Consider the following 14887-nt stretch of genomic DNA (forward strand, 5'->3'; position numbering starts at 1 on the left):
ACCCTGTTTAAAATGTCTTGAGCGTGATAATGCCGTCTCTGTTGCGGAATGTTCTAGTGCTGCTCCTATTGCAATATCTTCAACTGCTGATATGGTTTCCAACCCCTCTTCTGAGGATACCACTACTATTGGTGATGAGAATTCTAGGTTGAAGACTTTGCTTGAAACAGGCATGTACAAAAAGCCTCAAAGGGCATCAGACACTATGTGATGTCCTCAAGAAACAGATTCTGAACCGAAACCCTAGGAAAGAAGGTGTTGGGTTTGAGAGGAAAATGAATGTTGATGGTTCATACTAGAAGCCTGAGCAGTAGCCCAAAACCACATGGGTTGCTGCAAAGGGCCCTTCAGTGGATCCATCTACCTTATCTGGCTTCACTTGTGCTAACCCTATTATCATTAATGAATCCTTTGATGCAAATTATAAACTGTTTAAGAATCAGAATGGTGAATTGTTTACCAGGTATATTGGTACCAACCTTGAAGAAGATCTGGGTGCCCAAAAGTTGTCTTGAGAAGCTTCCTGTGAATGTCATCATGACACCACCTGGGAAGATGACAAACCCCAGACCAAAGGCTTCATATCGTCAAAGGCTTCATACAGACAGAGAACCCACCAGGGTCACTGCTACCTCTTGAGCATGCGTTGGTTTCCCCTTGAAGAGGAAAGGGTGATGCAGCAAAGTAGCATAAGTATTCCCCTCAGTTTTGAGAACCAATGTATCAATCCAGTAGGAGACAACACACAAGTCACCTAGTACCTACACAAACAATCAAGAACCTTGCAACCAACACGATAAAGGGGTTGTCAATCCCTTCACGGTCACTCGCAAAAGTGAGATGTAATAAAGATAGTAAAGTAAATATTTTTGGTATTTTTGTTGTATAGATTGGAAAGTAAAGATTGCAAAATAGTAAATGAGATGCAATGTAAATAAAGGAGATGCAATATAATAAGAAAGAGACCCGGGGGCCATAGGTTTCACTAGTGGCTTCTCTCAAGATAGCATGTATTACGGTGGGTGAAGAAATTACTGCCGAGCAATTGAAAGAAAAGCGCATAGTTATCAAGATATCTAAGGCAATGATCATGAATATAGGCATCACGTCCGTGTCAAGTAGATCGAAATGATTCTGCATCTACTAATATTACTCCACACATCGATCGCTATCCAGCATGCATCTAGAGTATTAAGTTCATAAGAACAGAGTAACGCATTAAGCAAGATGACATGATGTAGAGGGATAAACTCAAGCAGTATGATATAAACCCCGTCTTTTTATCCTGGATGGCAACAATACAATACGTGCCTTGCTGCCCCTACTATCACTTGGAAAGGACACCGCAAAATTGAACCCGAAGCTAAGCACTTCTCCCATTGCAAGAAAGATCAATCTAGTAGGCCAAACTAAACCGATAATTCGAAGAGACTTGCGAAGATATGAAATCATGCATATAAGAATTCAGAGAAGAACCAAATAATATTTATAGATAATCTTGTTCATAAATCCACAATTCATCGAATCTCGACAAACACACCGCAAAAGAGTATTACGTCGAATAGATCTCCAAGAACATCGAGGAGAACTTTGTATTGAGAATCAAAGAGAGAGAAGAAGCCATCTAGCTAATATATATGGACCCGAAGGACTGTGGTAAACTACTCACGCTTCATCAAAGAGGCAATGGTGTTGATGTAGAAGCCCTCAGTGATCGGTTCCCCCTTCGGCAGATCGCCGAAAAAGGCCCCAAGATGGGATCTCACGGGTACAGAAGGTTGTGACGGTGGAAAAGTGGTTTTGTGGCTCTCTGTGATCGATCTAGGGTATAAGAGTATATATATAGGCAAAAAGAAGTATGTCGGTGGAGCTACGAGGGGCCACAAGGGAGGGGGCACGCCTACCCCCCTGGGCGCGCCCTCCTGACTCGTGGCCGCCTCGTGGAGTTCCAGACTTCGACTCCAAGTCTTCTGGATTGCTTTCGGTCCAAGAAAGATCATCGCGAAGGTTTCATTCTGTTTGGAGTCCGTTTGGTATTCCTTTTCTGCGAAACTCTAAAATAGGCAAAAAAACAGAAATTGGCACTGGGCCTCCGGTTAATAGGTTAGTCCCAAAAATAACATAAAAGAGCATATTAAACCCCATTAAACATCCAAAAAAGTAATATATTAGCATGGAACAATAAAAAATTATAGATACGTTGGAGATGTATGAAGCATCTCCAAGCTTAATTCCTTCTCGTCCTCGAGTAGGTAAATGATAAAAACAGAATTTTTGATGTGGAATGCTACCTAAGATAATTATCAATGTAATTTTCTTTATTGTGGCATGAATGTTTAGATCCAAAAGATTCAAGAATTTTTTTTAATATTGACACAAAAATAATAATACTTCAAGGATACTAACAAAGTAATCATGTCTTCTCAAAATAACATGGCTAAAGAAAGTTCATCCCTGCAAAATCATATAGTTTGGCTATGCTCCATCTTCATCACACAAAATATTCAAATCATGCACAACCACGATGACAAGCCAAGCAATTGTTTGATACTTTAGTATTCTCAAACTTTTTCAACTTTCACGCAATACATGAGTGTCGGTGAAACGACAACTATGGGATCACTGGAATTCCTTCTACGGTTGGAGGGCGCGGGGTTGTGAGAAGAGCAGGTTTAGGAGCTAGCACAAAGATCGTTTACCCAGGTTCGGGCCGCGAGGATGAGTAATACCCTAGTCCTCCTTTGGTGTGTATTTCAGAGTGTTCTTGAGCTCTCGAACTAGCTATGGTGGCTGCATAGTTCCAAAGAGCCGAATCCCTCCCCGGTATGCCTCGGGCCTCCTTTTATAGTTGAAAAGGGGTTGCCACAATGGCACACAGGAGGTGGAAACGTGTACAGTGCGCGAGCTTATCGCCCGGCATTACGGGACAAAGCGCATTAAATGCGCTACTTAGGTGTCCATTAGCTTTATCGGGGACGGGAACGAGGCCCGTGCCGTCCGTCGCCGCTCTGCCTCGCTTCGACATGCGCCTAGCCCAGCGATGTGTGCAGCGCCATGTCGGCAGGCAGGCTACTGAGGTGGCGCGGTGGCAGGGCCTTCACGAAGATCTGGATGCCACCACGCAGGTGCTTGCTGAGTTGGCCTGGAAGCCGCATGTTGCCACGTAGGTGCCTGCCCAGCTGGTTGGGCTGGCAGCAGCATGCGAACGGCGGCGAAGTCTTTGTTGATGCGGGCCTGGCTATGGACCCGCATGCGTCCTCGGCAAGGGTCTTGCCGGGGCCCCCGGCAAGGGTTGCCGCGGTAGCATGGTTGTCCTCGGCAAGGATCTCACCGGGGGTCTTGTGGATCTCCTCGGCAAGGATCCTTCCAAGGATCATCGTCTTCTAGTCCTCATCTGAACTTGTGCATCTATGATCTTGACAAAGATCTGCATGCCACCATGGAGGCGCCTCCCGAGCCTTCGTCCCATCGTGGTTGGTCATGTTGGAAGTCGTGGGCTGCGCGCCCCGCTGGTGTTGGGTGAGCTGCTCCGGCAAGGGTCTTGCCGGGGGAACCTGCTTCGGCCCTCTGCTCTTTGTGTTCTTGGTCTTGGCGTTCTTTTTGTTGGCCTTGTGCTTCGGTTTCCCTCCGGCTTCCCTCCTCTGCCTTGTTAAGCGTGGCCGCGGGTGCGGCTCTGACTGCCCGTGCACAAGAAAGGGGTCAAAAGGAGAGCCCCTACTTCTGGACACCGATAGGAGCCCCCGGGCCTGGGCCACACATAAGCGCGACGTGTTGTTGGGCTAGGCCTAGAACGGTGCGCGGGCAGGTGCGGCGGATTTTACCGTTGTAACTTTTCGTCCACTGCGCTTCTTCATGACCCGCGTTGAACGCGCGATGTGGAGGGTCTTGAGAGGACGCCCTCGGAGGCCAAGGCCCGTGAGGGGACCCTGGCCAGGGATCTGGAGGCCGAGAAGCAGTTGCGGAAGAACGAAGCCGCCAACCACAAGGATTTTGTGGAGGGCAAGAACCACTGGATCGGCCGCCTCGAATATGTCATCGGCAGGATCACCACGCAGCTGGCCACCATGGGGATGCCAAATGTGAAGTACACCCCGGAGCGCAACGCGAGCCCCAACGCCAAGCTGACCCTGTTCTTCGAGGGTGTTCTCGAAGCCCTGGAGCATTTCCGCTCCACCAGGGCGACTTTCCTGGCCAATGAGGCCCGGAGGCTTTGCCGGGGCGCCATGACCAAGGTGCTCACCAAGGTGGCATACTAGAATCCCAACCTTGACTTCGACGCTGCGCTGGAGAGCTTGCCGGAGGATGTGGACCTCGCGCTGCTCAAGGAGCGTATCGAGCCCGTCATCAGCCGCATCGATGGAGTCCAGAGGGTAGAGGGCCAGCGCCGAGACTAGGCACCCTGTTTCTTATCGCTGCTGCAAGTTCATTACCAAGACAATTTTTATCTCTAGTTAGAACTGCGGCAACAAGTGATGTAATATAACTCTGCGGTACTTTTATATTGACGCATATTATTTTCCTGTTCAATCTCTCTCTCTGTATGTCCACCCTACGTTTCATTGGGTAGGTTGGCCGGCGCGTAAACCCAAGTTGCGGCGCCTCGAGGATGGATCCTCGATAGCCTGCCGGGTGTGCTTGCTGCCAGGCAAACCACCTTACCACTCTCAACGCGTCCGCTCGAACTGTCGAGCTTGACTCGAGTCAGAATCGAGAGCATTGCCAATTTGCGGAAGGCTACCATGCCGTTCTCGATGCGGCTGCTTAAGCTGTTGAGCGCACTCGAAACAGAGTAAGGGCGTTGCCAATAGCGGAATGGCCCCATTGCGTGCAGGTTTTCCATACAAAGAACGAGATCCCCGAGGGGAATAACCTTATATAAAAAGGAAATATTTAAAGTTCGGCATGACTTAGGTTCCCTGTCGCCGCACTGGCGCCATTCGCGCTTGCAGGCGGTGCCGTTCTCTTGGCCGTCTTCTTCTTTAGAAGCTATAGCCACGAGGAACTATTAAGCTGGCTGCTAAACCAGATTAACACAACTGCGCCCCCTACCTGGCGCACCAAAGATGTCGGGAAAAGGACACCTATGGGATCACTGGAATCCCTTCTACGGTTGGCGGGCGCGGGGTTGTGAGAAGAGCATGTTTAGGAGCTAGCACAAAGATCGTTTACCTAGGTTCGGGCCGCGAGCATGCGTAATATCCTAGTCCTGCTTTGGTGTGTATTTCAGAGTGTTCTTGAGCTCTCGAACTAGGTACGGTGGCTGCGTAGTTCCAAAGAGCCGAATCCCTCTCCGGTATGCCTCGGGCCTCCTTTTATAGTTGAAAAGGGGTTGCCACAGTGGCACACAGGAGGTGGAATGGTGTACAGTGCGCGAGCTTATCGCCTGGCATTATGGGACAAAGCGCATTAAATGTGCTACTTAGGTGTCCATTAGCTTTATCAGGGACGGGAACGAGGCCCGTCCCGTCCGTCGCCGCTCTGCCTCGCTTCGACACGCGCCCAGGCCAGCAATGTGTGCAGCGCCATGTAGGTAGGCAGGCTGCTGCTGAGGTGGCGCGGTGGCAGGGCCTTCACAAAGATCTGCATGCCACCACGCAGGTGCTTGCTGAGTTGGCCTGGAAGCCGCCTGTTGCCACGCAGGTGCCTGCCCAGCTAGTTGGGCTGGCAGCTTCATGCGAACGGCGGTAGAGTCTTGGTTGATGCGGGCCTGGCTGTGGACCCGCAGGCGTCCTCGGCAAGGGCCTTGCCAGGGCTCCGGCAAGGGTCTTGCCGCGGTAGCATGGTTGTCCCCGGCAAGGATCTCGCCGGGGGTCTTGTGGATCTCCTCGGCAAGGATCTTGCCGAGGATCGTCGTCTTCTAGTCCTCATCTAAACTTGTGCATCTATGATCTTGAAAAAGATCTGCATGCCACAATCGAGGCACCTCCCGAGCCTTCGTCCCATCATGGTTGGTTATGTTGGAAGCCGTGGGCTCAAGGGTGGCACGCTCCGCTGTGTTGGGCGAGCTGCTCCGGCAAGGCCCTTGCCGAGGGAACCTGATTCGTCCCTCTGCTCTTTGTCTTCTTGGTCTTCGCGTTGTTTTTGTTGGCCTTGTGCTTCAGTTTCCCTCCGGCTTCCCTCTCTGTCTTGTTAAGTGTGGCCGCGCGTGCGGCTCTAACTGCCCGTGCACAAGTAAAGGGGTCAAAAGGAGAGCCCCTACTTTTGTACACCGACAATGAGCGTGAGCCATGGACATAGCACAATAGGTGGAATAGAGTGGTGGTTGTGGAGAAGAAAAAGAGGAGGAAGATGGTCTCACATCAACTAGGCGTATTAATGGGCTATGGAGATGCCCATCAATAGATATCAATGTGAGTGAGTAGGGATTGCCATGCAACGGATGCACTAGAGCTATAAATGTATGAAAGCTCAACAAAAGAAACTAAGTGGGTGTGCATCCAACTTGCTTGCTCATGAACACCTAGGGCATTTTGAGGAAGCCCATTGTTGGAATATACAAGCCAAGTTCTATAACAAAAATTCCCACTAGTATATGAAAGTGACAAAATAAGAGACTCTCTATCATGAAGATCATGGTGCTACTTTGAAGCACAAGTGTGGATAAAGGATAGTAGCATTGTCCCTTCTCTCTTTTTCTCTTTTTTTTGTTTGGCTTCTTTGGCCTCCTTTTTTTCATTGGCTTCTGTTTTTTTATTTCCTCACACGGGACAATGCTCTAATAATGATAATCATCACACTTCTATTTATTTACAACTCAAGGATTACCACTCGATATTTAGAACAAAATATGACTCTATATGAGTGCCTCCGGCAGTGTACCGGGATGTGCAATGAATCAAGAGTGACATGTATAAAATTATGAATGGTGGCTTTGCCACAAATACGATGTCAACTACATGATCATGCAAGGCAATATGACAATGATGGAGTGTGTCATAATAAACGGAACGGTGGAAAGTTGCATGGCAATATATCTCGGAATGGCTATGGAAATACCATAATAGGTAGGTATGGCGGCTTTTTTGAGGAAGGTAAATGGTGGGTTTACGGTGCCGGCGATAGCTGCGCGGTACTAGAGAGGCTAGCAACGGTGGAAGGGTGAGAGTGCGTATAATCCATGGACTAAACATTAGTCATAAAGAACTCACATACTAATTGCAGAAATCTACAAGTCATCAAAACCAAGCACTACGCGCATGCTCCTAGGGGGATAGATTGGTAGGAAAAGACCATGGCTCGTCCCCGACCGCCACTCATAAGGAAGACAATCAAAGAAACACCTCATGCTTAAAAAAATTTACACAACGGTTACCATACGTGCCTGCTACGGGACTTCCAAACCTCAACACAAGTATTTCTCAAATTCACAATTAATCTACTAGCATGACTCTAATATCACCATCCTCCTATCTTAAAACAATCATCAAGCATCAAACTTCTCCTAGTATTCAACGCACTTTATATGAAAGTTTTTATTATACCCATCTTGGATGCCCATCATATTAGGACTAGTTTTATAGCCAAAGAAAATTACCATGCTGTTCTAAAGAATCTGAAAACAATATAAGTGAAGCACTAGAGCAAAATTATCTAGCTCAAAAGATATAAGTGAAGCACATAGAGTATTATAAGAAATTCCGATTCATGCGTATCTCTCCCAAAAGGTGTGTACAGCAAGGATGATTGTGGTAAACTAAAAATCAAAGACTCAAATCATAAAAGACGCTCCAAGCAAAACAGATATCATGTGGTGAATAAAAATATAGCCTCAAGTAAATTTACCGATAGACGAAGACGAAAGAGGGGTTGCCTTCCGGGGCATCCGCAAGCTTAGGCTTTTGGTTGTCCTTGAATTTTACCTTGGGGTGCCTTGGGCATCCCCAAGCTTAGTCTCTTGCCACTCCTTATTCCAAAATCCATCAAATCTTTACCCAAAAACTTGAAAACTTCACAACACAAAACTTCAACAAAAAATCTCATGAGCTCCGTTAGTATAAGAAAATAAACCACCACTTTAAGGTACTGTAATGAACTCATTCTTTATTTATATTGGTGTTAAACCTACTATATTCCAACTTCTCTATGATACATACCCCCGATAATACTCATAGATTCGTCAAAATAAGCAAATAACACACGAAAAACAGAATCTGTCAAAACAGAACAGTCTGTAGCAATCTGATTTGTTTGAATACTTCTGGAACTCCAACCTGGATAATTTGTATATTGGTCTTCTGCAAAGGCCTCAGGCCATAGGTCTCCATGACAAGCATTCTAGAAGAGGATGTCCAACACACCAGCTCAGTAGCACGTCAAGTGTTCCCTAAAGCCACCTCTTCTGTGTCTGCTTCTGAGTCCGAAGCTAAAGCTACAGAAGACATTCCGGCTGCATATGCTGAAGAAGAAAAAGAAGAAGATAAAGAAGAAGAAAGAGAAGCCACACCCCCTTCCCGTGATCCAGTCCAAACTGATGAGAATGTGATCATGCCCGACCCTCTAGTTGTTGAAGAGATGGAGGTTGAAAACAAAGAGGCTGCCACAACCAATTCTACTAAAGCCAATGACACTATCATGGCTGAAGACAATGTGGAGCCCGAAGCCAATGCTGCAACTGAGACCATTGTGTAGCCAATCACCTTTGATAACGCTGTTCCTCCAACAAGGCCTCACACTATGGAATGTGTGTTCAATCATGGTGAGTTGGTGACTGTCAGACGGCCTATCATGGTTCCACTCACTGCTCCCGGCCCTAAATATGATTATCATGTGGAGCAGAGGCCTCAGGTTCAGGAGCCAAAGCCATGATTGCCAAGGCTTCCAAGTGTTGCAACAACTCAGGGCTCATTCAGTGTGCTCAGCTTCAGAGAGCACAACACCTTCTTTGACAACGCCAAGAACCCATACACGAAGCCCAAGATATCCTCTGACAGGTTTTGGAGCCATCAACAGCGAATCTACTACTCTTGCATCTTATACAACCAGGACCGGATTTTTCCGCATAAGCGTCTGGATTGTGATGCTATGGCTGGGCTGCCATGCCTCGAAGAGGCCCTTGACTGTTTTTGAGATTTTGGGCTGCTGCCATTTGTGACGGATAAGGAGCACTGGAATGAAGAACTTCTGCTCCAGTTCTATGCTACATTGCACATTCGAGGCTACAACAGGGATCCGAAGACTTGGATCCTTGAGTGGATGATAGGCGACATCCATCACGAAGCCAAAGCTTAGAACATCATTGAGCTTACTTCCCTGCCAACTCCAGGTGAGTTGTATGAACCTGGTTGTCAGCTTCATCAGAACGAACTGCAAAGCATCTTCCAGAAGCCAGATCCCAACATGAGCTAGATGCTGAGCATGATGAAGCCATTGTCCCATGACGTCGAATACCCCAAGGAACTCTTTGTTAAAGACCTTGAGTACTTGCCGCGCACAATTTATCACATTCTGAAGCGTACTCTTTGGCCAATCAAAGGCAATTCCTCTGAAACTAAACTGGAAGGCACCATGAAGACATTGGTTTTCTATAGCATCAATGGCATCAGATTCAACACTCAGGATTTCTTCAGCAGACAGCTTGCAGCTTCTGGGATTGATCTTTTTGGCCTAAATTTTTATGCTCCATGGGTGATGCGTTTGATCACGCTTCATTCAACCATAAACTATCAACCTTCAGCGCGCAACCATATTGTATTTGTGCCTGATGTTGATATGTCCATTGAAGCCATCTACCCCGACCCAGCAAAGAAGCCACTCCACCTTCAGAATGCGGAATTCCAAAGCTTCACGCAGCCTATTGACGGGATTCATGTGCCAAATGGTGCTATACCTGCTTATCCTCTAGCTGGCAACTTGTGTGTGTCGCACCATGCTAATACTGAAGCCACTGCCAGCACTGTCGGATTCTGGGTTCCGGCAAACCCTTGAGGTTCGAACACTGGGGTGCGCCCGAAGATCTCTCTATCCCTAGCTCGCTCTCGCAACGATCTCAAGGCTTAACTCGACAAACCCAAAGAACAAGAGACACGAGGGTTTATACTAGTTTGGGCCACCGTTGTGGTGTAATACCCTACTCCAGTGTGGTGTGGTGGATTGCCTTGTAGGCTGATGATGAACAGTACAAGGGACGAACAGCCTCCTGAGGAGAGGTGTTCTTGAGCTCGGTGAGCTTGTGTGGTGGCCTTGGCGGAACGGATCCAGTCCAAGATGAGTTGCCTCCTATAGTGGTGGCTAGTCCTATTTATAGAGGCCCGTGTCCTCTTCCCAAATATTAGGCGGGAAGGGATCCCACAACGACCAGTTTGAAGGGGGACAACTAGTACAAGTTATCTTGACAAAAGGTGGTCTTCACCTGCCAAAGGCTCTGGTGGTGACGCCGTCGTGGGCTCTGCGGTGACCTCCATCCTGCCATCCTGCTGGTCTTGGTCTCGTTGCACCAATATGGAAACCTTTGCCTGATGCCTCGGGACTCCCCACCTGTGCTTGCCCCTTTAGTACCAAAGAGGAAATGAGTACTCTGCGCCCGCTGGCGCCCACCAGGCCTTGGTCGTCATAGCTCACGTCACGCGAACCTCGCGAGGTGCCCCTCGGGAGCCAGCCTAGGGAGGCCGCCCCTGAAGTGGTCTTGCGTCGTCCGCCTCGCGAGGCTTGGCCCCTCGCGAGGGTCTTGAGTGGTTGTTGATGAAGATGGGCTGTACCAGGCCGCTGGATGAGCCACGCCCTGGGCCGCAGGCAGGCAAGTGTGGGTACCCCCGTTCCTAGGACGCCGACAGTAGCCCCCGGGCCCAAGGCGTGCTCGTACTTGGCTTCGAGGCAAAGCCAAGGGTAAAGTGCGGAGCGCCGTGGGCCCTAATAGCCTGCAGCCTTGATTGACCCGTGGCGATTGACAGGATGTGGGCATCTTCGCTTCCCCACACCGCCTCAGCAATGACCCGACTTGATGAGTCCCTGCTGCATGCAGAAAAACCATCATTACCTTCGATCATGGAGGCCGGCGTTTGGCCTCCCTCTAGCTATAAATGAGGAGAGGGGCAGAGCCCCCATTGCTCATCTCTTCCTCCATTCCGCCCGCTTCTTCTTCTTCCTCCTTGCCATGACACTCATGGCGCGAGTGAAGAGGTTCTCGGCCGCCGAGAAGGGGAAGGCTCGCTAGGAGGGGCCTGGCTCGCCACCGCCTAAGAGGGGGCGTGGTCACCCCCGCAAGCTTGCCGCAACCACCGCTGTTGTCCCTTGTGGGTGTGGGTGAACTTTCTCGGGGTCCGGCACCGTCCTTGTCGGCCGCGGCAGCGGGAGCCGCCTAGGTCGTGGCAGCCCTGTCAAAGAAGGGAGGCGTGCCATGGTCGCCCGGCCTCCCCGGCCGCGCTTCCACTCGGCGGAGGTGCTGCCGGAGTTCGTCGTGTGGTCGGAGAACCCGGCCAGCACCTGGCTTCAGCTTCCACGCTCCTTTGCTGGCGAGCTGCCAGCCCCCGGTCCTGGCGGCCTCTGGCTGCAGGCCGACGGCTACTGCAACAAGGCTTCATGGGTCGCGGTGGAGGTCTCCATGGCGGGCAACATAGCCCTGGCCCGTGGCTGGCAGACGTTCACTCGCGCGCGCGGCCTTAGTAGGCGGTGCACCCTCCACTTCAAGTACGACGGCGCAGCAACCCTCTTCGTGACGGTGTTCGGGGAAGACGGTCGGCGCGCCGGATGCTGCCCTGAAGACAACGATGGCGACGAAGTGCTCGGCCTTGGCGACGGCCGTGACGAGGATGAGGGTGAACTCGCCCTCGATGACGGCCATGGCTCATCCGGCGAGGACAGCTCCTCCTCCGGCGGAAGCTCCAACAGCGGCGGCTACAACCAGTCGCCACGTTGTCGGGCTCGCTTCGAGGAGGTCTTCGTCTGAGTCCGAGGGGCTGATCCTCATGAGCGGCCGCGTCGGAGGAGCCTCTTTTGCTTGTCCTTTTCTTCCCTTTACTCCTGCATCATCAGAAACAAGTCTGGGGCCCTGTGGGGGCATGTAATGAACTATGGTGCTTATGTTGCTTTTGTGGCGTGTTTATTGTTTCCGGGTTGTGTCGTGAGATCTGTGCCTTATACAGGTGTAGAGGGTAACTTAGCTTGATGCACCCGCGGTAGCTTTGACCTCATGAGGGCGCGCGCCTCTGGGCGCCTGGTGGGGTTTCCCTGCCGCCGATTTAGGCGATATCGCGAAGCTGCCAAAAATTTGTTAATAAATCCTTAACCCTTCTCGCGCGAGGCCTCGGGCATGGGTTGGTCATGGCCAAGCACACCACGTCGTGGTACCCATGGGGCATGTACTTAGAAAAGGCATGCGCCAATCACAAGCTCAAACGAGAGCGCCTCGCGGAGACCAGGGGAGTGCGCACGCACGTGTGCCTGTCCAGCCCCCTTGCGAGGCGTGCGAGGGAGAACGTCGGGCAACTGCCGCCCTCCCAGGCGCAAAACGAAGAATCGAGGGAAGAATCAGAGAGAAGAGGGGGTGCACCGAAGCCATCGAGAAACACCAGAACTTCAAATATCATTGAAATAAAAAAGGGGCCGAGCCAACTACAGAAAGCAAATGAACAGCCGCGTCCGGCACCTAGTCTAGTCTTCTCACCAGCGCAGAGCTAAGTGCTGCCACTAGGACGTGGGAGGGAGCCCATGAGGCCCGAGGGCGGCACTCCGGAGACTCCGGGGCGTGTAAAACCCCACTCATTATTACGTGAGAGTGTCATGAGCGAAGACCTTCACAGGCACTGGGCCTTGCTTCATGGGTAGAACTTCTAGAGGTGCTGGATGGTCCAGGCGTTTTGGATGGGGATCCCGTCCTGCGTCTCCAGGCGCGCGGCGCCAGGCCTGGAGACGCGGGCGATCCTAAACGAGCCCTCCCACATGGCTGAGAGCTTATGCAGCTCTTCCCTGGAGAGCACCTGCCTCAGGACGAGATCGCCCACCTCGAGCGTCCTGGAGCGGAAGCTGCGACAGTGGCACCGTCACAGCGCCTGCTGGTATCTTCCCGCTCGGAGCGAGGCTTCACGGCGGTGTTCCGCCCCCAGCACAAGGTCCATCCCCCGCATGGCGTCTTGCTGCATCTCATCAAACGCCAGGACCCGCGCAGCGATGCCTGACCTCGTGAGGGAGAACTGCTTCTGCTCCGTAGACGAGGAAGAACAGGGTCTCGCCTGTTGGCTTGGTGGCGGTGGTGCGGGTGGACCACAACACGGAATGGAGCTCGTTGTGCCAGCCCTTGCCACATGATTCGAGCTTCTTCTTGAAGGTCCTGGTCTTGAGGCCTCTCAAGACCTCGACGTTGGCGCGCTCAGCTTGGCCATTGCTCCTGGGGTGCGCCACCGAAGCGTAACAAATCCGCGTTCCAAGGTTAGCACAATAGGTCTTGAAGAGATTGCTAGTGAACTGAGAGCCGTTGTCAGTGATGATGCGGTTAGGAACCCCGAACCAGCTCACGAGGCCCGTGATGAACTTAACTGCCGACCCTGCTGGGATGGTGCGGACGGCTTCCACCTCTGCCTATTTGGTGAACTTGTCGATGGCGACGTAGAGGTAGTGGTAGCCCCCGGGCGCTCGAGGGAACGGACCCAGGATATCCAGCCCCCAGACCGTGAACAGCCACGAAAATGGGATAGTCTGGAGGCCATGGGCCGGCTGGTGGATTTGCTTGGCATGGAATTGGCAGGCCTCGCAAGACTTCACGAGCTCGGCTGCGTCGTTGAGTGCCATGGGCCAGTAGAACCCGCTGCGGAACGCCTTACCGACCAGGGTACATGACGACGAGTGGTGCCCTAGCTCTCCGCCGTGTATGTCAGCTAGCAGCTCGCTGCCCTACTCCCTGGAGATGCATCGCAAGGAAACATCATTTGGTCGCTTTCTGTATAGCTCACCATCCTGTATGCAGTATGTCGTAGCCTGCCGGTCCACGCACTCCGTGTCCTCCTCTTTCTCCGGCATTGTCCCTCGCACCAGGTACGCCTTGAACTCCTCGGTCTAGCACCCCTCCCGAGGCTCGAGTGCCAGGAGCAGTCGTGCTCCTCTGGTTGGGCCACAGACGGGGGCTCCCGAGGCTGGTGGTTGGGGGAGCTCCTCCTGAGATGATGCTGGCCCCGCAGATGGGGGTGCTGCCAAAGGCTTGAAAAGCCGCTCCTCGAAGACGCTGGTCTCCTAGGGCAGGCGCTTCGATGCCCTTGTGGTGATGTCGTCGGCTTCCTTGTTCGTGCGGCGAGGCACGTGCTGTAGCTCCAAGCCCAAGAATTGCTTCTCCATCTTATGCACCTCCACGAGGTATGCCTCCATGTGCTTGTCCCTCGGCTCGTAGACCTTGTTGGAGAAGTTAACGAGGAGCTGCAAGTCGCCCTTGATGGTGAGACGCTTTACCCCCAAGGCCACGGCGGCCTTGAGGCTGGCCATCAACCTCTCATATCCCGCGATGTTGTTGGAGACCTTCTCGCCCCGCTGGAAGCAGAGCTGAACGGCGTAGTATAGCTTGTCTTGAGTGGGGGAGATGAGCACGGTGCCGGCCCCCGCGCCTTGGCGTGCGAAAGCGCCATCGAAGTACATGATCTAGCCATCCGGCGCTTCATTTCCTGGCGAGAGGGATCAGCTCTCGTTTGCTTCAGGCTCTGGGGCGTTGGTCCATTCTGCCACGAAGTCGGCGAGGACGGATCCCTTGATGACCCTGGTTGTGCTGAACTCCAGCAAAAAGGCTTGCAATTCGATGTTCCACTCGGCGACTCTTCCCACAGCGTTGGGGCTCCGGAGCACCCTCTCAAGTGGGTAGGCTGAGATGACCTTAATCAGGTGGCCTTGAAAGTAATGACGCAGCTTGCGCGAGGCCACCAGGAGTGCAAGCAAAGGCTTCTGTGGCATGGGGTATCGCACCCTTGCGTCCCGT

General features: G+C 51.7%; 1 protein-coding gene across 1 annotated transcript; it reads right to left on the bottom strand.

Annotated features, from left to right (window-relative positions):
• Positions 1 to 14157: 14157 nt before the first annotated feature.
• LOC141027934 (uncharacterized) lies at positions 14158 to 14553 on the bottom strand. Its single transcript, XM_073505575.1, has one exon. The coding sequence runs from the start codon at positions 14551 to 14553 to the stop codon at positions 14158 to 14160; it is 396 nt and encodes a 131-aa protein (XP_073361676.1).
• Between the last annotated feature and the right edge of the window lie 334 nt (positions 14554 to 14887).

This window comes from Aegilops tauschii, chromosome 1 (assembly GCF_002575655.3).
Source record: "Aegilops tauschii subsp. strangulata cultivar AL8/78 chromosome 1, Aet v6.0, whole genome shotgun sequence".
Lineage (NCBI taxonomy): Eukaryota > Viridiplantae > Streptophyta > Magnoliopsida > Poales > Poaceae > Aegilops > Aegilops tauschii.

What these genes read in the sequence shown, in the direction of transcription:
- LOC141027934 (XM_073505575.1), bottom strand. Translation starts at nt 14,553, where the DNA reads ATGTACTTCGATGGCGCTTTCGCACGCCAAGGCGCGGGGGCCGGCACC.